The 23,189-nt window shown below is 38.7% G+C and overlaps 1 protein-coding gene across 5 annotated transcripts in view; it reads right to left on the bottom strand.

Moving 5' to 3' along the window:
• GALNT7 (polypeptide N-acetylgalactosaminyltransferase 7) overlaps positions 1-23,189 on the bottom strand; it is a 42,626-nt gene that overhangs the window by 7,686 nt on the left and 11,751 nt on the right. For 2 of the 5 annotated variants that reach the window (XR_014171834.1, XM_081926052.1), the window contains exons 2-8: positions 13,186-13,646; positions 7,574-7,740; positions 5,719-5,849; positions 5,393-5,472; positions 3,199-3,381; positions 1,983-2,100; positions 390-512 (exon numbers count right to left, since the gene is read on the bottom strand). Coding sequence is in view for 4 of the 5 variants with exons in the window: in XM_081926052.1 (XP_081782178.1) it covers positions 390-512; positions 1,983-2,100; positions 3,199-3,381; positions 5,393-5,472; positions 5,719-5,849; positions 7,574-7,740; positions 13,186-13,646 (1,263 nt within the window). In the remaining variant the exon portion in view is untranslated. Of the gene's footprint in view, positions 1-389; positions 513-1,982; positions 2,101-3,198; positions 3,382-3,534; positions 3,718-5,392; positions 5,473-5,718; positions 5,850-7,573; positions 7,741-13,185; positions 13,647-15,213; positions 15,351-23,189 lie in introns of those variants that run through there. The other 3 variants (XM_081926055.1, XM_081926054.1, XM_081926053.1) reach the window with 3 other exon arrangements.

Below are 23,189 nucleotides of genomic sequence, written 5' to 3'. Positions count from 1 at the left end.
AATTGAACAAAATGCTGGTATTATGTGTGTGCTTTTCTATATTTAAAAAATAAAGACACCTTCAGGAATACAGGTATAATTTAAAAGCTCCCAAGTTTAGTAATTAAATAAAAGGTTGCTCTTTTCGGTTAGGAGGTGAAGAACACTGAGCAGCCCTCAACATGGTTGTCCAGTTATGAAACCATGGGATTAGTGAGTGGTTCTACAGATACACAAATGCGCGCGCACACACAAACGATTAACTTAGGTGTGTTTTTAAAAAAAACAAATTACATGTTTTCATTCAGTTGGAATAAAACTCATCATCTAGGGAAGAGAAAAAGGTATAGATTTGAATGTGTCTAAGATTTTTAATTAAGGAATCAAATGCTAAAGACATAAAACTTCACCTTTAAAGTGGGAGATGATCCAACATATGCTGGAGGTGGATTCCCTTGCCATCCCTGGAGACGATAAATGTGTCCAACACGAGAACAAGGCACAAACAGAAGCCTCCCTCCACACTGCCAAATCTGCAGGTTTTTATATGGGAGAATTACACATTTACAACTTTCAAAACCTCATAAAACACTTGTAAACATTAAATTACAGTACTAGCTATTATTATTTTTCAAAGCTTTCAGCATCATTGCAAGATGTCACTAACCACCACCACCACCACCACCTTACATATCATTTGAAAGAAAAAATGTCAAATAATTAGTGCACCCACTGACAAGTAGTCACAATCGCCTAATTTCTTAACTGGATTGCATTCAATTTAGAAGTTATATCCCCAGATAATATTAGGAACTAATTTCATTTAATATTACATGTCATTTTAGGGTGCCCATTAAGTTTTTCAATTGAAATATTAAATAACTCGCTTCAACACCTTGAGCAATTTTAACCACTTTTTCAGAATTTGTTGGTGGTATTTGTAAATCCCTTAAACTGCAGTAAGCTCAGCTATCGTTTGTATGATTTCAAACCTTCTTTCTCTATTAGGAGGGATTAAACAAAACATTTTGCTTTGCTGCATAGAACTTGGTATTATTCTGGATTATTTAACAAAGCAGAACAGAAGCAGTTTGGCCGATGGGGCAGAGCTCCTATGCTGGCTTCCCAGCAGGTGAACTGCTTTCTGGGAGGGAGAAGTGAGACAGCTGGGAGGTTGGCCAATCTCCCTGTCACCTGGCCCCTCTCCCTTCCAGTAAACAACAATGACCCATCTACCAAGAAGCTAGTGGTAGCTGCTCTATCCCACCCAGTAAGCCACATCTGGAACAGACACAGGTCTAAGATTTCCAATATATTTATGAAGATCTTCCTTCTATGCATGTTTGCTCAGAAGCAGGTTCTACTATGTACAGTGGTGCTTAGCCCCTAGGAATTGTGTTATACTATCAATGTCATTTCAACAAAGCTGAAATGTTGCAACTTTCAAAGCAAACATGTCCAAACCTGAAGCTCTCTCATCTAATCTTCAGAGGCTATCCATGCTACAAAATAATTCAACCCAATTTTGCTCTAGCCTCTGAATTACAAGCAAAACTGGGCTACGTGAATAAGGTGCCATTGACTAAAACCTACACCCTTATTGATCTATAAAATCAGGTCTCAGACTTTACTTTAGCAACCACTAAGTCCACAGATAATGTGCCAAAATGTGAGGCAGATGTGTCCTCTAGTGGTTTTGAGTCTTTGGTTCAGAGGAGGCAAGAATTTGGCAGCATTATGGCTTTGCTGAGAAAGGTACATCTGAAAATGAAGAGCCCCACAGAAAACAAGGTGTAGGCCCAACAGTTTCAAAAGCAATAAACATAATAAGTGCAGCAAGACATAGTTGTCTGTATGGCACTAATCAGGAGTTGGCTGATGGAAAACAAGGAAAGTATTGCTGTCCCTGGGCCAAACAAAAAAACTTGTAAGAACTGAGCTGAATGATGGCCATATATTTACTTGAAATATGATAGTTATCAACTCTTGGTATGGTTGCTTACCTTGTAAGATATTTCAAAGTTTTCACCACCCCAGATTTGTAGACCTGGATCATAGAGACCCAGCTCAAAAAAGAAATCACGTTCGATAGCAAACAATCCACCAGCCATTGCAGGTGACCTAGGAACGAGAAGAGGAACTAACAGTTTGTATGCCATGGGCCAGAAGGAATCCCTTTTATATGTAGGAATCACCTGACAATTGTTTTTGATAAGTAGAAATTATAAAGCTTTAATGGTGTTTAATAAAAAGTTTATAGCAATTGTTTGAACTCCAAAGGTCAGATAACAGGCTAAACCGTTTTGGATTTGATTTCTCCTTCCTAGAACTGTTTTATTAACAGTATAAATGCAAAAAATATGCTCATTTCTGTGAGAGGACCTACAACTTTTTATGTCAGGGAGCAAAAATGTGTGCGTGTCGCCCAAAGCTTCATAATTTCTTGAAAATGATTTGGAATATTAGTTCCAAAAATACAATAAAGTGAGAGTAAAATGAAAGTAGCAGAATTCTTAAAATGGCATTATTGCATATTCAAATAATACAAAAATACATTTACTTTGGTTACAGGAAAAAAGAAATTTTGAAATGAAAAGGATTCTAGTTGCAGGATTAGTGAAGCATAAGTGAACCAAAGCAGAATCGCAGCCTAGTTAGTTTAGGGGAAGAAGAAGGTATATTAGAACATTTTCAGTCCTTTCTGGCCAAATTTTGTTTTTGAACAAATCATTTTATAGGTAAAGGCAAAAATTCAGAGAAACATAACATTTCCCTTTGCCATTAAAAGAACAGGTTACTTAGACAAAAGACACATGGACGATGCATTTTCTTTCTGTAAATATCTATCAATTAGTTCCATATGTCAGTTCACCTGTCCGGGCAGGACAAAACAGCACCTAATAAGGATACTAAGCAATTTCTAACACAATCAAGATATAATGGCAGACCACAGGTTTCGTTTAAACAATCCAATTAGCAGCCACCCTACATTTTGCTGAAAGAACTGAGTATATAAGTACAAGACACAGAAGAGCAAAAGGAGTTAGTAAGGCTATGTTAGAAGAGCTTGACCACAGATTAGTGAAAAGAACGATGTATCTCCACAGAGCATCTGCTTTTGTTAGCTTTGTTTTAAAGGTCTGGAGAGTTCATGCAAATATTTAATAGTTCAGTACATCCTTAGGAAAAGGAGAAACGTGTAAGTGGTTTAGTGATTACCGATACGGCTCAGTTTTTGTCTTTCTCATTTCCTTCTCACGTTTGGTCAAGGGCACCCTCTTCCAGAGCATACTCCAATCCCATGCTCCTCTAGCAAACCCATCTTCGTCACCACCCCCTTGGGGTACAATGTTATAAGTGTTGCCATCTATGACATCTATAAGCGGCACAGTGCATGTGGTTCTGCAGGATTATGGATGGTGGCGGTGAGGATGAAAGCAGGTACATGGCACATTTAAACGAATCACATGGTTCATGGAAAAGAAAGGGGAAAAATGAAAGGATTTAGATAAGCATGAGTTATAAAGATCAATAGAATGAAACAGCATTCTTTACCGATATGGCTCAGTTTTATATTTTCTTTTTGCCTTTTCCTTGTGGCTTAATGGAATACGCTTCCATAGCAAGCTCCAGTCCCAGGCCCCTCTGGCAAAGCCATCTTCATCCCCACCTTGCTGTGGTTCAATGGAATAGTCATTCCCATCTATGTAATCTATTAGAGGCACAGTGCATGTAGTTCTGAAACATTTATGGAAGGGGAAGAGAGAAGATTAAGCTGTCTAATCCAATAAGTCATCTGCTATCTCTTACACTTTATTCCAATATAACTTCAATAAATATAGCATATACATACAGTGCTCTTCTTACAGAAGGAAAGCAGGGGAGTGGGAATTATGAATGAGCAGGATGAGGTCAAATTTATTTAAGAATACATTAATGCTGAAAGCAGAAACATCAACATACCAATCTACCTCTTCCTTCAAAGATTTCTGATAACAAAATATCAAGGTGAATGATGGAAGCTATGTGTTTCACTTTTTGCAAATATGAATATATTTGTCTCTCCTAAGCTTTGAGAGTAAGGAGGACTGTTGTCTTGTTTACAGAAGGCTTGTTTTAAACCAGTGATGGCCAAGCTTGGCCCTCCAGCTGTTTTGGGATTACAATTCCCATCATCCCTGACCACTGGTCCTGTTATAGCTAAGGATGTTGGGAGTTATAGTCCCAAAACAGCTGGAGGGCCAAGTTTGGCCATCACTGGTTTAAATCCACGGGAAAGAGTTTTTGAAAGGCCAGGTATGATTTAAAACCAGGTGATAAACCATTTGAATTTTGCATGTGTTTCAACATTTCACAAATGAAGGTGTCTGCTTTTCTTGCTTGCAAGGTGGCAAAGCCAGAATCAGCTCTCCTACTGTAGGACCTGAACTACAGTTCTCTATTATTTAAAAAGGGGAAGGGGGAGGGAATAGAACCAAGAGTATGTTAGAACATCATATGCTAGAATTTACTTTTTTAATACTGTTCTGGTTTGTACTTTTGAGAGGAAATCCTCATATGTAGACATTTATCATAACAGACGTTTATTATTTTATACCTTGTTTTAAGTATCTTTGATTTGCTTATATGGTCACATTAACAATCCACAACACCTTAACATCATAAGGGGAGGGGGGGAACCCCAAAGTATACTGTTCCAGACTTTGTTCTATTTCAATTTACCAAGCTGACCAAACCCCCTAAAACTTTTCTGATTAAAAACTTTGCATAGTAAGTGTAATCTGCTGTGCATTTAGTGTTTTCAAACCTTGGCAGATGTTTACATTGGTTTTACTGCTTAAAAAACAAATCAAGTTTCTTAATGCAGTTCTTTTTCTCACTAGAACAGCACTACAGGCAAGTTTTTATCATGCCTATTCAGGCAGCCTGGAGAATGAGCTAGAATGATGCGGCCCAACTTTTCATACCAAGTGGGCCACAAGAGTACTTTGACATGGAACCTGTAGGCTGCAATCGACTTATTGTGGAAGGGGGGGGGGAGAGCAATGCCAAAATTTGACCCCTCTAGCCCTTGTACTGCCTGTCCAAAGCCAGCTAAGCAAAGCTTTGGGAAGGAAGTGCAAAGCTCTGGCAGGATCCTAGAGCTCTCCCACCTCCTTCCCAAAGCTGAGAAAGTACTAACTCGGCTAACTAGCATCTCACTTACCTGGCTTTGGGAAGGCAGCAAGTGGGCTGGGAGTCACCAAAAAAGGCCTCAAGGGCCATGTGTGACCCCCAGACTGAATGTTGTACCACCCTGAGCTAGAAAGTTACTCATCCAGAAAGAGCTGCTACTTGCCCTGGGTGAATTACTAACTGCTAAGGCTACTGTTAAAGGCTTTCTGAGGTATAAAAATAAGCAGATTATTATTACCTGTCTTTAGCTATAGGAGCAATTAGTGCTGCATACCAGTTTACTGCCACCTCACAGTGGGCATCAAGGTAAATTAAAACCTTTAAAACAAAGAGGAAAGGAGATTTCAACTCATTTTGAGATTTCCTTACACAAAACACACATTGATTTAATTGAGCTTTTTGCATTGTACGTTGACATCAGTTTATAGCTATCTTTTAAAAGACTACATATGCCATTTTGCAATTAAGAACTATACTTGAAATAATCAAGTGGTTTAAGATCTGTTAAAAGCAAAATTCAGACTGTAGGGAAAGAAGGGTTTTATTTAGCAAATGGTTTTCTACCTGTCCAAGTTTAGCCTTCTGGGCTCCAATGCTTCTAGCTTGAATTAAACCTTCTCTCCTTTCATTTCGAAAAATCTTTACAAGGCCATTCCACTGCTTAATATAATCCTCTAGTCTTTCTTTTAAGTGTGCTATCAAATAATAAAAAAGAAGTTTCCATATTTGTTATAAAATATTTAGCTTAGAGCTTACAACACAAACTAAATCTATATTAAAAACAAACTAAATATAATTGACTTAATATCTAAATACTCAGAAGTTAAGGATATTACATAAATCACTGCCTGGCATATTTGCTGATAACAACTGTAACCTCACTTAAAAACTACCACCAACAATACTTGGATTTTTAAAATACATGTATGGAAGTAGAAAAGATGTGTGCCCTTCTAATGTTGGAAAGGTCAGACCTAAGAAAGTGATGTCTGAACTTTGGAAAAGTTCAGAACTCATACTATAGACTCTTTTGACAACAGAAAGGCACAAACCTCCAGTAATTTTTCCACTCACTTCCCCCCATAGTTTTATAACATGAGTAAGGAAATGTAACAACGGAAGTTGTCCTGGTGTCGTAAGTGTTCCAGTTTTTCCCTGTGTATTCCTTATTGCTTTACTAACTGTGGGTGAGTGACACATTCACAGCTCTTCTCTGACATGCCAAAAATGAATATAATCAAGTCTTTAAACTCACATAATAAAATGTCAACATTTATAGGCAACAAAATCCAGGAGGTGGTGCAGGAGATGTAGCATTCACTCTCCACAATAAATATTAGTAATGTCTGAATTTGAAGACAGATGTGGATGCAAAAAAGGATTATGAAATACCTTCAAGAAAACACTCATGACTTTTATTAACATTTAAGGCTACCACAGTCAAATGTGGCAGGAAAACACTGCTGTGGATTATAGCATTTTCTCAGCATTATGCTATTTTAGGGCTATGCAACACACACACACACACACACACACACACACACGTTTAAGATGCTCATCTGCAACTCTATTACATTCTGCCATAGGTGCTGTAAAGGAAAATAAGGAACAGTAGCATTCTCTCTATATACATCAGAAATAAAGGGGAAGATAGCACAGAATAGAAGGAATATTGGTTCATTTGCATTACATATTACCCTGATTATCTGCTCCTTCATTTGTATCTACATTAACTTTATCTGTTAGGAATCCAACCCCCTACCCATATTTCAGCTTAAGCACTTCATCGTCTCAAACTTTCCGTAAGTGTGCGGAACAATTTGCATGAGCAGGGGGACAGATTTCACACTATATCTAAAAGTCTCTGCTACTGTAATAAGCATTTAATGCAATGAAAATCCAATGCTGGCAGATGAAGTACCTACAGAGGCAAAGGTGAAGCTTCCTACACTATCCATTTTGACAAACCCTTCAGTCAAAAAAACCCATATGTTGGAAAGGAGTGTTGATTCCTGTTCAAGGGAACCCTTGCATTATCTCTGAACAGATGTAGCCTTGAATGAAAATTTGAGCCATGATTACTCTTTGAGAAGGATTGAATTTTTCTGCAAAGTCTCCATTGAAAGAAACAGAAAGACAGATATTTGCTGAATGTGATAGCACTTACGCTTCTTCATTCAATAGGCTAGAACAAAGTACATTAATTCACAAACTTTTTTTTTTTAAACTGATCTATAATGAAAACCATGCTACCGACTCTATCCACAGATCAATATTCTTAAATCTGCAGGCTGGTTTCTTATTAAGAGCAGAAACCACTGCATTATCAGCACAGTATTTCTTTATGTTGGTTCAACTTCCCTGTAGAACGACAGATTCAGCTCTTACTGGGTTTAATATTGATATTCAATGTATTTACCTTTATTACTAAAGTCATCAATTAATACAATTTCAGCCAGGTATTTCCTTGGAGTTCTTTTAATTACACTGTGAACTGTCCTCATGAGTGTGGACCACCCTTCATTATGGAAGACAATGATAACGCTGGAGGTGAGCAGGTTTTCATCATAATGCCAGTACTTGCACCTGCAACAGATATGTGTGTTATATTTTAACATTTTTGAAATATCTACAATCAGAACATGGTTGTTATCAGAACCACTATCAGTGAAAAAACAGAATTAACTAGAGCACTAGTTATGGCTGCAATAAATAAGACCATTTGGAGAAAATTCTCTTATAATACCCCTTTCGTACCACCTAGTTAATTAAAGTGCTCCCCACCCCCAAGAGAGGACTTAAAATATACACAGTACTCAGGATAGAGCATGATTATGAAGCTAGTTTAGAAGCTAAGCTTACAGTTATGATTGGATGGTAATGATTGCTGCTTCTTACTTTTTGAAGGATCTTGAAGCAGTTTTCAGAATGAAAACCATGTTTAAGACATTCTTTTGTTCCATGAAAAAACAAAACCTAAGTCCACAAGGACAAACATGAAAGTTGTATGTAATTTAAACATTTTGATGTTACATTGTACAGTGGTACCTCAGGTTAAGTAGTAAATTCGTTCCGGAGGTCCGTTCTTAACCTGAAACTGTTCTTAACCTGAAGCACTTTAGCTAATGGAGCCTCCAGCTGCTGCCGCACCGCCAGAGCACAATTTCTGTTCTCATCCTGAAGCAAAGTTCTTAACCTGAGGTAATATTTCTGGGTTAGCGGAGTCTGCAACCTGAAGCATATGTAGCCTGAAGCGTATGTAACCCGAGGTACCACTGTACCTTCTAGGGGGAAAAAAACCAATCCCAATGTTTTCACATCATATAGCCAGCAATCTCTGCAGCCTTCTCCTTCATGTAGTTTTTCAGAAGGAAAGGTTATCACATGGTTGTTATAATCACAACAGAGAAAACTATAATTTGTCAGAATGTTCACTCTTCTGAATTGTCATAAGCCTCCCCTCTGTTGCAACACCCTCTCAATAACCTGCAATCACATTATGATACCCATTCTGCTCCTAACTGCTTTCTGAGTTTGCCTGTAGAATTGGGGCCAATTTGCATGACTCTTTCAAGCCCATGGCCGATATGATTTTCTGCCAACTTGCAGTACCAGGTGCTTCTGTCGCATCAACTAGTCTTAGCTTTCTGTATACCACATACTCTGCTAACCCACAAATAGTATCTCAGGTTAAGAACTTTGCTTCAGGATGAGAACAGAAATCATGCTCTGGCAGCGTGGCAGCAGCAGGACGCCCCTTTAGCTAAAGTGGTGCTTCGGGTTAAGAACAGTTTCAGGTTAAGAATGGACCTCCGGAACGAATTAAGTACTTAACCTGAGGTACCATTGTAATTGCTATGACCTACTTTTGTTCCAAAATACGTTCCCAAGCAGATAGATAACTACCGGATAAAACACCAAGTGCTATTGCAAAGAACAATAGTGACATCCAGTGGTTCACTAACTAACACCAGCAAGCAAATATTAAACATCAACTATCAACTAAGCACTGTACTATAAAGTTAATTAGCAGCTTGTCCACTAAAGATATAGAAATAAGGTAATTGTTAGTCATCATTTAATATACCTTAATCTAAATAAGGTAGAGTTTAAGATTGCAAAATAAGATGCTGGAAGCTCAGTTATGTTTCAGACTGAACAATTTCAGTATTAAAAATGATGATAAATTATGTTTTCCAGTGCTGCCACTCTCGCTCTTGCTTTTAAAAAAATCCACACTGGGCAATGTGGAACAAGGGTAGTTTATAGAGCACATTGTCTGATATTGGGAACAATACTGAGCTACCAAGTGTAGACAATCTCTGCCCTTGTGAGCAGTGTTACAGCAGAATTTTAAGATGCTGATGCTATTCACTATTATTTACTGCCAGGTTCTAAAGGACTCAGAAAAGATTTTCTGAAGATGGACCCCATTTTGTGTTTTGGATTGGGTTCAAGCTTCAGAAAATATATTAAACGTTATTGGTCAGTAGTGAAAATTCTCAAAGCACTTCCAATGTATCTTGTACAGTGTTAATAATTACTTAAGTTGTATGAAAACAGCAGTGATTCTAATTGCAAACAAGGAAGCCTTCATATATATATAAGATACATTTTAAAATTGTGTTTTGCTTTAAAGCTAAATGCATCCTGCCACCTAGTGTTTCTACTTGATTTTTTTTGTACTTCTACTTGATATCGCAAAGCTGCCGATTTAGCAGCACTTTAGCTCTTATCTTTATAGCTGCCAGAGCAAAGACATTATCAGATATTCCTGTCTCCATACAGCATCTGTGTTGTTGCTGTCTTGCAACTCTGAGAAGATGCGAACATCTGCACACCAGATACCTCTTTCATTTTGTTATATAGGTCACGTTAGATACCATAGTAAAGAAAGCTTCAATCACAGTCTCTCATTGGATGGTATTCAGCCAGTTTTACTCAAGAGTAGAGCCATTGAAATTAACTTAATCATGATTTAAATGGTCCTAAAGCTTAGTTGAATAAGACCCATAGCCTGTAACCCTTCACTGCCCCACCAACACAAAACAGTGTACCCAACAAAACATTTTTTATATGTAAAAATTAAGTTTGTATGTATAGGAAGCTGTCTTGTGCGGATTCAGACAATTAGACTACCTAGCATTAGAAATGGGAAACGTTTTTCAGCCTGACAACCGCTTTCCCTCATATAGGGAAACTACTGGGGACCATATGATGGGGGCGGGGGGGGGGGCATGGTCAGAGGCAAAAGTGGGACAATGGATGTGACTACTTCTGCAGGCAGTATCCTGCCACACAAAATTCAGAGGTTTCTACGTACACATGTGCAAAGCACACATCTCTTCATCTTCCCTAAAGGCAACCAAGAGACATCACAGTACAAGGACACATTCCAATAATGTAAGAGTACTTAAGAGGGGTGTAGATTAGGACTGAAGAGGGGGCACGTGGCCTGGGAAGAGTCTTGAGGGCAAGAAAGAAAGTTCTGGTGGGCTGCATTTGATGCTTGAGGCTGAGGTTCCCCCACGCCTGGTCTATACACTTGACAATGACCGTCCAGGCTTTCAGCCTTAGCTAGAGTGTCTTTTCCAGTCCTAGACGGAGATAACTGGGATTGAAACAGGAACTTCATTTGCAAAGTATGTACTTTTATCACTGAGCTATGGCATTACCCCCAATTAACCAGTTTAATCTGCCCCCAAAAGTGAAAGGACACCACGTTTGCACATAATCCTGAAGTAGATCAAGTCACACATATCTGAGCATGCTCCTCTATACAGCGTTTACTATTATTTTAATATTTTGATGGGGAAGTGTCAATGCTATGTGTCAGAACACATGAAGTGTGTGTATATAAGGTGCTAGCTTCAATCCTGTCATCTCAAGTTTATTAGTACCTTAGGTAGCAGAGCTACAATATGTCTCTCTCTACCTGAGAGCTGCTCCTAATTATAGAAAGCTACACCAGGCTAGGGTGACGCTACACCAGGCTAGGGCGACGCAGGTGGCGCTGTGGTCTAAACCACAGAGCATAGGGCTTGCTGATCAGAAGGTCAGTGGTTCGAATCCCTGTAACGGGGTGAGCTCCCATTGTTTGGCCCCAATTCCTGCCCACCTAGCAGTTCGAAAGCACGTCAAGTGCAAGTAGATAAATAGGTACCGCTCCGGCGGGAAGGTAAACAGCATTTCCGTGTGCTGCTCTGGTTCGCCAGAAGTGGCTTAGTCCTGCTGGCCACATGACCCAGAAGCTATCTGCAGACAAATGCTGGCTCCCTCGGCCTATAGAGCGAGATGAGCGCTGCAACCCCAGAGTCATCCATGACTGGACCTAATGGTCAGGGGTACCTTTCCCTTTCCCTTTTACACTAGGCTAGTTGGAACCATGGGCTAACTGGATCAAGTCGGCTGTTTCTAACAGGTTTCTCAAAATGGACTTTGCAAGAAATGAAAGGGTTCTCAACTTCTTCTAGCATTAAATGACTGTTTTCCTCAGCAACCATGTTTCTCATGTTACCTGAGCTCCATAAAATGTTTGCCATGTTATTTCAAAGGGGGAAAAGCCCATATGCTTGGGAAATCAGCCAAATATTTCAGGAACAGCTGCCACGGTCTTGCTTGCTTATTTAATCATCAAATGTGCTTCAGGGTCTGCAGCATTGTTAGAATTAGAAGCAGTGGGACAGTTTGATATGGAATAAATAATATTTACCACCTGTGCTTCATAGATATACAAAACACACTGCTGAAAAGGATTGTACCTGCAAATAAAATTGACTGAGAATAGAGTACAAAGGTATTGTAAGATATTTCGGCAGAGGCAACAAAGGTTGCTTTAATCAACCCATCTAGATGTAAAGCCAAGATCATGCTATCTACAGGAAAAAAAACAACACCTTATTGATACTGTACCACAATCAAATCACATTAATGCCAACATCATAAGCACCTTTTATGTAGTCAAAGAAACTGATCATGAAAATGTACTGATCCTTCTTATTACTTCCAAAAAGTTCTAAAGTAATGACAGAAATAAGATATAGAGGGCACAGAATTCTCACAGACAATTATGCACAGTAAAAGTGATATGGAAATCACATCTTCTGAGGATAGGGTTTTCTCCCCTTGTCAACAAACCCCGTCTCTCCTAGGTTTTATGCATTTTAAGGGTAGAGAAGCAAAGAACTCCAATTCTAAGGCTCTTAAGTTACTGATGGTAAGAGAAAGTGGGGGAAACCTGATGGTTTACATCAAACACTCGCACACAGAGAACACAAAATGAGAACTCTGTACAAAATCTTTGCACAACACAATTACATTTTAGTAATTACCACAGAAACATGGAGGGAAGAATGTTTTTCATAACTGTTAAAAGGAGCCATTGTACTGTTCTCCCCTGAATTCACTCAGAAAGAACACATTCTGTAACAGACAGTAAATGCAAAGAACAAAAACAAGCAGAAGTACAAGCTGGTGAGTTCTGTTCACAGATCACATAGTGGAAAGCCTGCCTCAGACAAACAGCTCAGTTGCAACAGCTAACACACATTGGTTCAGATGAAGGCAATATGGTCATCTGAACCTGGCATCATGCCTTATTGGAGAGTTAAGGGTCATATATCAAAGACCCAGCAGATCAAAGGGGGTAGGAAAATTGCATAAGCCTTTTGAATATCAGGCTAAATCCTATCTACCCACCACAGAAAAATGATTTCTTATCAAATGTGATCAAGGTTTAAGCAACTGTAATTTATTACTCATTATCTGAATGCCTGCTAGAATACTTCTGGGAACTAACCAAGCTATAGTTATGCATTTTTTAAGTTCTGCTAATTTCAGTAGGAGTGTTATGCACATGATTACATCTCTGCTAAAAAGAAAAAGGAAAGCTCATTTTAAAAAGAAGTGCTGAATTGTTTTCCTTTACTATCGCTAATATATATTCATATAAGATGATTGTCACAGTGTACAGATCGCATAACAAAAACACAATTAAAAGAGGGGGAAAGAAGAGGCAGATCAGGTACTTACTCTTCTTGACGCAAGTCATTAATGCTTCGATCTAGTGAGATCATATCACTTGCTACCATGTTAAACCCAAACTCCTTAATGCTGCTTTGAACAGATTCTTTATACTCTGGTCCTAAAACATATGGCTTGGCTTCCTCACCAGGACCACCGACAACTCCATGAGGCTCAGGTTCTTTGGGTTCAAAATTACCAAGAATTCCAGGTCGTAATACGGGATCACGGTAGATCAGTGTCTGTGGCTTAAATGTGAGATACTGTCGCTGCATGATGTTCTGCTGATCATTATTGCCACCAAGAGGATTCCCTTCATTTTTGGCCTTATTCCTCCGCCGAATTGATTCCAAGTCTACTTCCACACCTTCGACGTGAGGCCAGGGTAACACAGGCTTGAATTTGTCATTTCCAGGAACCAGGCCATGGTCTCCATTGTTTGGCAAAAGATTGCTGTTTTCCTTGTTATCCTACATAAGAGGGAGAGATAAAATTATAAAACAAAGAAACTGGAAGAGCTGCTGGCCCAACTTCAGCTTCCTATGCCCTTTTTACTAACAATTGTGTAACTCTAATCTCTGTGGAATTTGTTCAAGTCAATGTATTCTTTAAGCAACTTGAAAAATTTAATAAAATTATCTGTAAATGTAAGGTTAAACACAAATGTCAATATTTGAAACCCACCTGTGCAGCTGCTAATACTGTTACATTTGAGTCTTGCTGGCTAGTACTTACATATAAAAAGGTTGCATTTCTGATTTATTTATGGAACTGATCCTCCTCCTCACTCTTTGCTCACCATGTGGCCTTCCATCTAACCCTACCTTTGTCCATTATAAAATATGAAACCACTGTACTAAAAATACATTAAAAACAACATAATTAAATATTACACATCAAAAAAGGCACCCTACAAAAGGTAGGCACCAAATTCTATAAATTAACTGTTTGAAGATTATTATTTGCAACTTTTGTGATAAACAAAGTCCATACACATCATCAACACACACAAATTTTACGACATGTCTGAACAAAAGAGGCATCAGGAGGACGTCATATAGCACCAGTAGCAGATGGAAAATTTAAGACTTATGAAGCCAAATATGATCTGGAGCCCTGAAAAGCTCTATTTCCTTAAAAGAAAAAAAAAATACATACATAAGCAGATGCCTTTAAAAAAGATTTTTGGTTCTGAATCAAAGACAAAAATTCTTAAACTGGAAGTTATGAAAACTAAAGTGTCTCAAACTTGAATGTCTAGCTAATGATTTTGAACATTGGGGGACAGCAACACATGATGCTGAATTATCACACTTTCTCACAAGCCAGAACTACTACTGAAAATGAAAAATAACACGCAAGGCAGTGTCTGATGAACAGCTGAGAAGGAGAAACTGCAGTTGGTTTTCAAGGGAGGTTAAGGCATTACTAAGAACGAAGATATCGCTACTGTTTACTAATCATTTCGGCCATGTCACTTGAAAATAGAAAACTGCAATTGGTGAAGTGGGTCTCACCGACCCGATTAAAATGATCTACACTGCCAATGCAATCTCTGCAACTAAAATTCAAACAGTCAAGGGGGTGGCGACATCACCGAGGCAATATGGTGTTATCATCTGCTGCGCCTTCCTTCCCAAAATCAAAAATAGCTAAGCTTGCTCCAAAATGAAGTCTTGTTCAAACTTTTAACAGTTCCAAGTGGGCTGTGAGCTGCAGAATTAGAGAATCACAAAGCAGCACTCTGGATGACTGATTTTCACTTCTGGCTCAGATCATCAGGGAATCCCAAGCAGGCAAGAGCTATTTCCAAAATGGCTGCCAGGGCTCAATGCAGTGAAAAACAACAGAGAGGCCACAAACTTCATTTGACACAGCAGCTTTAGTTGCTCTAATTAAAAAAGAACTGTCTGAGGACTGAGGTAAAGCACTGAAACCATTGAGGGAAGGTATTTAAAACTCACTCAGTATGAGACATTTCCACAACACAATGGAAGTGAGCATGAAGAACAGAACTAAGATTAACAGAATCTTCACCTTTGAGTGGCTTCGGAGAGACCAGCCTACATGAAGCTATTGTGTACTAGATAAAGAAGAAGAGTTTGGATTTGATATCCCGCTTTATCACTACCCGAAGGAGTCTCAAAGCTGCTAACATTCTCCTTTCCCTTCCTCCCCCACAACAAACCTGGAGATGCGAACCTGGTTCACCAGATTACGAGTCTACTGCTCTTAACCACTACACCACACTGGCTCTCAGTATTATTTCCTGAGTAGAGAAAATAAAGCATGCCATATCGAGAGGATTCACGGCGCACTCTGTTCAAAACCCCAAAATGGTGAGCCCCGAAGAGTTATTATTGTTTGCTCTAGCACCTTCATAATTAAAAATGACTTATATCAAAAGTTCAGAACACAGTAAAAAAACTTAACAGAAAACTCCATCATCCTTCCCTTTTCCCTCCATCTCATTGTTCTTAGCTATATCCCTTCAATCACAGAATAAATGTCACATCACATCCAATCTTTTGATGCCCTTTGACACCTGTTTAGCTGGGCAACCTCTATGGTAGGAATTGTGAGGATCAATGTGTTAGATACTTTAGATTAAAAGAACTGAATAAAGCTTTGATAGATCAGACAAAGGGCCAGTCTAATCTAGTATCTTGTTTTCATAGTGGTCAACCATATATGCCTATGGTAAGCCTGCAAGCAACACCTGATAGCAATAGCACTCTCCCTACTTGTGATTTTCAGCAAATGGTGTTCAGAGGTATATTGCCTTGAATACAAGAGACGAAATGCAGCCTATCATCCATGAACATGCAAGAAAGATGCCATATTCTAACATGCTATGCTATGCAAGCTAGCATACAATTGAATACTGATCAAGTTACTTCTTCCTAAACCAAACCTTTCAAACCACAATAAAATACAGACTAGAATGTTGGCCCATGGGCATTCTTGATTTTCTTACCACCCCAAACTGAAAAGATAGCAGTTGTCTTTTTTTCATTCCCAAAGCATATTACAATCAGCATTTCAATCAGTGATGGATAATAAAGATACCGATACTATGTGGGCCAGTTTGTACTTTCAGATTTCATTAACTGCAGCACAAACAGTGTGGTAACATAAACAAAGGTATCTAGATTGTATCTGGGAATGTTTATCTATTCAACAAAAGGAATTTGGAGGAGGTTATTGGTTTGTTTTTATTGTGTATTTTGTGCTTTTTTATCTTGTATTTTTATGTTGTGAATTGCCCTGATATTTACAGATGGAAGGCAGTATACCAGGCATAGATAAACTCTGCCCTCCAGAAGTTTTGGGACTACAACTCCCATTATCCCTAACTAACAGGACCAGTGGTCAGGGATGATGGGAGTTGTAGTCCCAAAACATCTGGAGGGCCGAGTTTGCCTATGCCTGCTGTATACTAACTAATCAATCAGTTAATAACAATAATTTTCACTAGGTGTCTTAAAGCTAAGAACATAATATTACTGCTCCTTACATAGTTAGCTGCTGAACTTCATGACAACTCCAGAGGTTATGATATAGCTCTCAACTCATCAAAAACATAAAAATAAGAGACAACCAAGTATGGCTAAAATGTGGAACAATATGATCATGATCAACAGATATATACGAGAAACTACTCAGCACACACAACTGCAATAGTGGGAATTTCACTTACAGCATAAAACTTTCATAGCATTTAATGTACAGAACAATCCTATCATGTCAGGAGAGGCCACTTCAGATGAACTGTCAATCTGGGGGAAGGGGGACTGCATTTCCTTTTCTTAAAATATTAATGATAATAATAATTCCCCCCTGTTCCAATGGGAAGAAGGAAAATCCTTCAATGCTGGAGGCATGCCAAAAGAACAGGAGGGGGATCCAGCAGATCTCCCTTTGCTGGGGAGAATGAGTTCTGCATAATCCATATTCCTTGGGGCACCCTGCTATTTTATGCATTTCACAGTTTTTTCTGAAGCTGTTTTGGAGTTATTTTTTTTTAAAGCAGGGTGTAAATTTTTAAATAAAGGAATGGCCAACCTGAATTATCACAGACTTAAAATATGAATGGTAAAATATTCCCAAAGACAATGCCTGGATAAAATATGAATGCAAAACGACAAAATTAAAATTGGGGCAGGCAGCAATGTAGACAAGCCAGTATATTTTGCCATCCTCCACACAGGCCAGCCATATCTCCCAGTAAAGACTTGTGTGGAAATCATAGGCACAGCTGAATGGATCCTATGAATTAGAAATACAAAAACCATCTATACATTCCCTTGTGATCGTAGGAAAAGCTTTTATACCTTTGATGTTCTTGTTAAGATTTTTAATTTATAAGAGTACAATTTCACTTTTATTTGATATGATACTGAGCTACAGTATTTAATAACTTGGGCTGTAATAATTTTACATTAACATTAGCACACCCATCAGGAAGAGCAATAAATCATAAATCACTTGTTTGTTTGACTGGTTTGATTCCCAGGCTTATGATGATTCCCAAGACTGTCCAAGTGAGAACTGAGTTCTTACAAATTTGTAAAAGAAAATCACTTCATGTAATGTATTTCATTCTTATCTCGACTGAGGGAAGTGCTTCACAGAAGCCTCTCTGTTACACTTCTGAAGTAGCAATACAGGAAAAAAATAGAATCATCATAAATCTTAATGGATGAGTATTAGTTTCTTCACAAGAGCTGTTGCTGTTTGATATACAGACAGCAACATGGTAGAGCATACAGCAAGTAATTAAAATACGCAGAGCCATTTTGAATAATCTAACACGTAAAGATGTAAAGGAAACATCTTTAGACATGCACATCAAAGCATTTGTTCTGAAATAAAGGCTCTGAATATGGGAGGCACTGGCCAGCAAGCTATTTTACTGGGCAGAAGTAACTACCATGCAAGATTAGGAAAACAGATTTTAACCACGTTGCTTCTGATACTGATTGTAATATCTGCATTGCCAGCAATTAAATGGGTATAAAGATCCTTGTGGCACGGGTGGCACTGTGGGTTAAACCACAGAGCCTAGGACTTGCCGATCAGAAGGTTGGCGGTTCGAATCCCCGTGACGGGGTGAGCTCCCGTTGCTCGGTCCCTGCTCCTGCCAACCTAGCAGTTTGAAAACACGTCAAAGTGCAAGTAGATAAATAGGTACCGCTCCGGCGGAAAGGTAAACTGTGTTTCCGTGCGCTGCTCTGGTTCGCCAGAAGCGGCTTAGTCATGCTGGCCACATGACCCGGAAACTGTATGCCGGCTCCCTTGGCCAATAAAGCGAGATGAGTGCCGCAACCCCAGAGTCTGTCACGACTGGACCTAATGGTCAGGGGTCCCCTTTACCCTTTAAAGATCATTGTGCCAGTGTAGATATATTACCAGTTATACTGGGTCACTCATATAAGTCACGGAGATCGTCACTGGAGGCTCAGTAGCTAGAAGTGCCTTTTACCAACTTCAACTGGTAGACAGATACAGTCATTCTTTAACCAGGAAAGCCTTGCCACAGTAGTTCATGTGTTGGTTACTTCAAGATTGGATTGCTGCAATGTGCTCTATGTGGGGCTTCCCCTGTGCTTGATTCCGAAGCACGACTGCTGACAGCAGTGAGGCCTTGTCAGAATATAACAGCATATAAGAACAGCGCCTACACTTTGGAACTCCCTGACTGTTGAGATCTAGCAGGTGCCTTCACTGTACTCTTTTCAGTGCTAAAACATTATTGCTTAGACAAGTCTACCCAGATGCTTAGAAAGTTGAGGTAATTTTAATCTGTTTTAGTGTTATAACTTTTGTATGTTGCATAGTATGGTTGTGGTTTTTTCTTGGTTTTCTTAAATAATCAAGTCGTGTATAAATTTTATGAAATTTAATATTTTGTTGGAAGCTACCCAGAGTGGCTGAGGAGACCCAGCGAGATGGCGGGGTATAATTTTTTATTATTATTATTATTATTATTATTATTATTATTATTATTATTATTACCTGGAACTGACTATTTGGTGCATTTCATGGCTTTAGCTGTTTTTAAGATCTTTCTCCGCTTCAAAATGGCTTATATTGCATGGTGGGAAGAGACTTCTTTACTGTGTTAGACGTATTATTGCAGAACTGAAAGCAGGAATCAGAAAATCCCAGTTCTTCCACAAATAAGCCACTTTCATCATGCTGAGTTGGCAAAACTAGTATTAACAAAATATAAACACTCATTCATATTCTGGCTTTCCTTTGCATCAAGCTCTCCCTCCCCAATCAAATTGCCATTCCTTTTTACATACGCCTTAGAAATATATTTGCGGATATTTTATTTAAATGTTGAGGTTTGTCTGTTCCCTGTTGTTTACAGGCTACATATTTTTTCAAGCTGAAGCTTGGGAAACATATTTGCTGGAAAGCAAACTAGGAACCCTCTGCACAACACTTTAACAAGTAATCCAACAGAACATGCAAATTAATTTGTAGAGATTTTAAAAAACCCCTCAAACAGTGCAGTTTACTCAATATAAGTTCCTCTGTGCTTGCTTCCTTGTAAGTGTATTCAAGACTACAGCCTTAAGCTTTGTTCTTTTCCTGTCTTACTTCATGAGGTTTTGTAGATTCTAGCCTTGGGAGAGTTGGTTGGTGCCAATAAGTCAAACATATCATTGCTTGCTACTATCTATTTGCCTGCAAGGAAGAGGCTTATTACTCAACTCTTCAGCACTTGCCTGTCAAAAAAAGAAAAAAAAAAAAGGCGTATGATTTTGTGTCTCATCTCTCCAAAAGACTGCCCTAACATTATTTTTGCTCATTTTTCAGCCGCTCTCTTAAGGCAGCTGCTAGAATTTGCATCTTAAGCTTTCCTTTCGGCAGTACGATTGAAATACATTATGGGGAACATAGAGCACATATTTAATGAATGTGACCTATAACAATCCATTTGTCATCCGAAGACTAAAGCAAGTTGTGCGAGATTTCAAAGTTGTACATGCTCAAAAGGCCTACCCTTCAACTAATTAATTCATGTGATTTTAGAGCAGAGTAGAATCCTGATACCTTAGACATAAAACTGCAAGCCACTAGTTTTGCACATCACAGGCAGCTGCCAACTCTAATGTAGCTTCCCAGACTTTAGTACCATAAAGGAAGAGATTGAGATAGCAATAGCAACCCATATGAAATATGATGTAACAAAAGTGATCTACTTATCCTGCGAATTATTTACAGTACAGGTCACAGATAACCTTGGGCAGTAGAAAGAAGAAAGTGTCTGTGAAATCATAAGGTTACAATACAATGCAGCTATATTAGAATCAGATCCAATTCCCAAATCGTCTTCCAGAAATACGTTTATGGTGTTCTGAAGAAGTATTAAATTCTCTAACCCTTACAGAAATATTTCATACCACATGGAAGTCTTCATGACTGAATTACTTGGGGGTGGGCTCTCTCTCCTTCACTGGAGATCTTGAAGCAGCGGCTGCACAGCCATCTCTTGAGTATACTCAACTCTTAATTTCTTGCATCCAGCAGAGGGTTAAATTAGATGGCCTATGAGGGTCTCCCTAACTCTTATGATTCTATGAATACTTTTGATGACTACTAATGACTATATATGAAGCATCATAATTATGTAGGTCATTTTATATCTTGCCTTTCTTCTACAGAACTCAATGCAGCTTACATATGATTCTTGGGCAGTCTTCCATCAGTGGAGATTAATTTATTGTTAAGTAATGTGTTTTCTGTCTGTTTTCAAATACATAACTTAAAATATCTATTTGTGTGAGAAATACTTGTGGAGGTTTCAGTCTCCTCCTGAAAATACACCACCCCTTCTACAATCTTCCATGTGCGATAAGAAGTTTTGATAGCTCTACACCAGTGGGGTTGGAGGCGGTGAGCTGGAGAACAGTCAGTTAATTAAGGCAATACTGATAAGGGCAAAAATGGGACTCCCCCCCAACAGAATTCAGATTTCAAATCAGTCAACCAACCTACTTTATGTAACTTCATGAAAAGTTAGAATGGTAGACTAGACAACAAGCAACTGAGAAAACTGTGTGCAGTCATGCTCAAGGATTGCAGAAGAAATAATCAATTTCTACTTTAATACACTTCACATGCAGTTTGACCTAGATTTATGCCTTCTAAGAGAAATACATGACTGAGGTTTGTCATTCTTGTCTGTATTGTAGAACCAGAAAACATGCCCACTCTTATGCATCCAATTTAATAGAAAAAAAATTCTGGTTCATCAAACCAGTTTGCTCTGACATTTGAACCAGCAAGCTGGAATTTGAGTAATCCCTTCCAACAGATTGCAAACCAGGACTGATTCCACTAACACATATTCTGCGGCATGCATGCATGCATCATTTCTGGTTTCTTATTTATACACGTATTTGAATTTTAGATTTGCCTTTTGCTCTAGTTTTTGAAATTTCTGTTCTTTCTCCCAATCCTGGGAATGCAAAGTGTTCAGACTATTTAAAAATACACCAGGCTTGAAAATTACAGTGCCCATTTATCTCAAAAGTAGTAACATTCCCAGTTGTTGCAGTATACAGATAAAGTCAAATCCCATTCTCCTGGATGTTAATAAACTGGGTTCTTTCCGGTGCAGTTTTTTGTTTTGTTTCAATGCTCTGCATAACTGACTCTACTTTTGTGTACAATCATATGTACACATATTCTGATTTGTAGTGCTCAGTTTGAAACTAAGCTGTGCATTTTACCAGGATTCACCATATTTATTACAGTATCATAACAAAACTGTGCAGTATCCATTATTTCCATTTTACAGGTGCCAAGCTGAGTCTTACTCAAAACTGCTGAGGTTGATGAGGCTGGAGGTGAACTGTGCACTGGGCTCAGAAAGATCTGCTTTTGATTCTTTGGATTATCTTCCATTTACTGATCTTTAGCACATGTTTTGTATATTCAGAAATTAATAAAACCTCGTTGAAATCAAGAGGACTTACTTTCAAGCAGCATTTTTATTTTTAGGACTCATTTCTTCAAACTATGTGCACATGTCATTCTAACTCTACTACTAAAATCAAAGTTTTACTATAAGATTTTACTCAGCTACAAGTGGGGTTCAGGATTAATACAAGCAGGTCCCTCTAATACTTGAAATGTCAACTTCCCATATTAACTGAGGAGAAAAGGTAATGCTATTTACAAGCTACTGGAGCAGCAGAATCAAGGAAAGGAATATGCACCCCCTTGCAACATGCAGGCAGGGCAGAGATTAAAGATCTACTACTTCCTGGGCCTATGTGTGAATGGGCTGGTAAGAAGATCATTCCATTGCTCCTTTCCCATCTTTATGTGGTACTTGCTGGGGGAAGAAAAAAATATGTTGGTATAAAATGCACAATTAATGATATGCATAATCAGCAAGTAATTTGTTTAATGCAAGTTTCGATGCAAGTTTTCGATGGGGACCTGGCAGAACTAATTAGTGAAAATAGATAAAGTTATGCATAGGGTGGAGAAAGCGGATAGAATACAGCAGCTCAAGGTCATCCAATATCAGATAACATTAGACTGAAGACAGACAAAAGAAAACAGTCTGTCAAACAGCACATATTTAATATACAGAATTCGCTGCAAAGAAGATGTGAGGAAAACCACTCGCATTTACAGAGGACACGTCTATCAGTGACTATTACTACCAGGGTCAGCCCAAGACACGATGGCCTAAGATGGAAGTCATGACGACACCTCCCCCATTCCATGTACAAAACCTGACCAGGCTAAATGGTTGAATCTTACAACAGGGTCAAAGGACTGAGTGGGCACGGGGGAGAAACACAGAGCAACATAATGTTGTGTTTAGGATTGCAGCCTCAAATCCTCACAATGTTTCCTCTTTTATACAACACTCTCAACCTGATGTGCTCCAAACCATTTTGGACTAGCTCCCATCAGCTCCTTCTAGCAAAGCTGCCGCAGTCCGAATCATCTGAAAGGCATCAGGCTGAAGAAGGTTG

This window comes from Podarcis melisellensis (genome assembly GCF_964234715.1).
Source record: "Podarcis melisellensis genome assembly, chromosome: 9".
Taxonomy (NCBI): Eukaryota; Metazoa; Chordata; class Lepidosauria; order Squamata; family Lacertidae; genus Podarcis; species Podarcis melisellensis.
The sequence above is the reverse complement of the archived record's forward strand: the minus strand, read 5'-3'. Positions and strand labels throughout refer to the sequence as shown.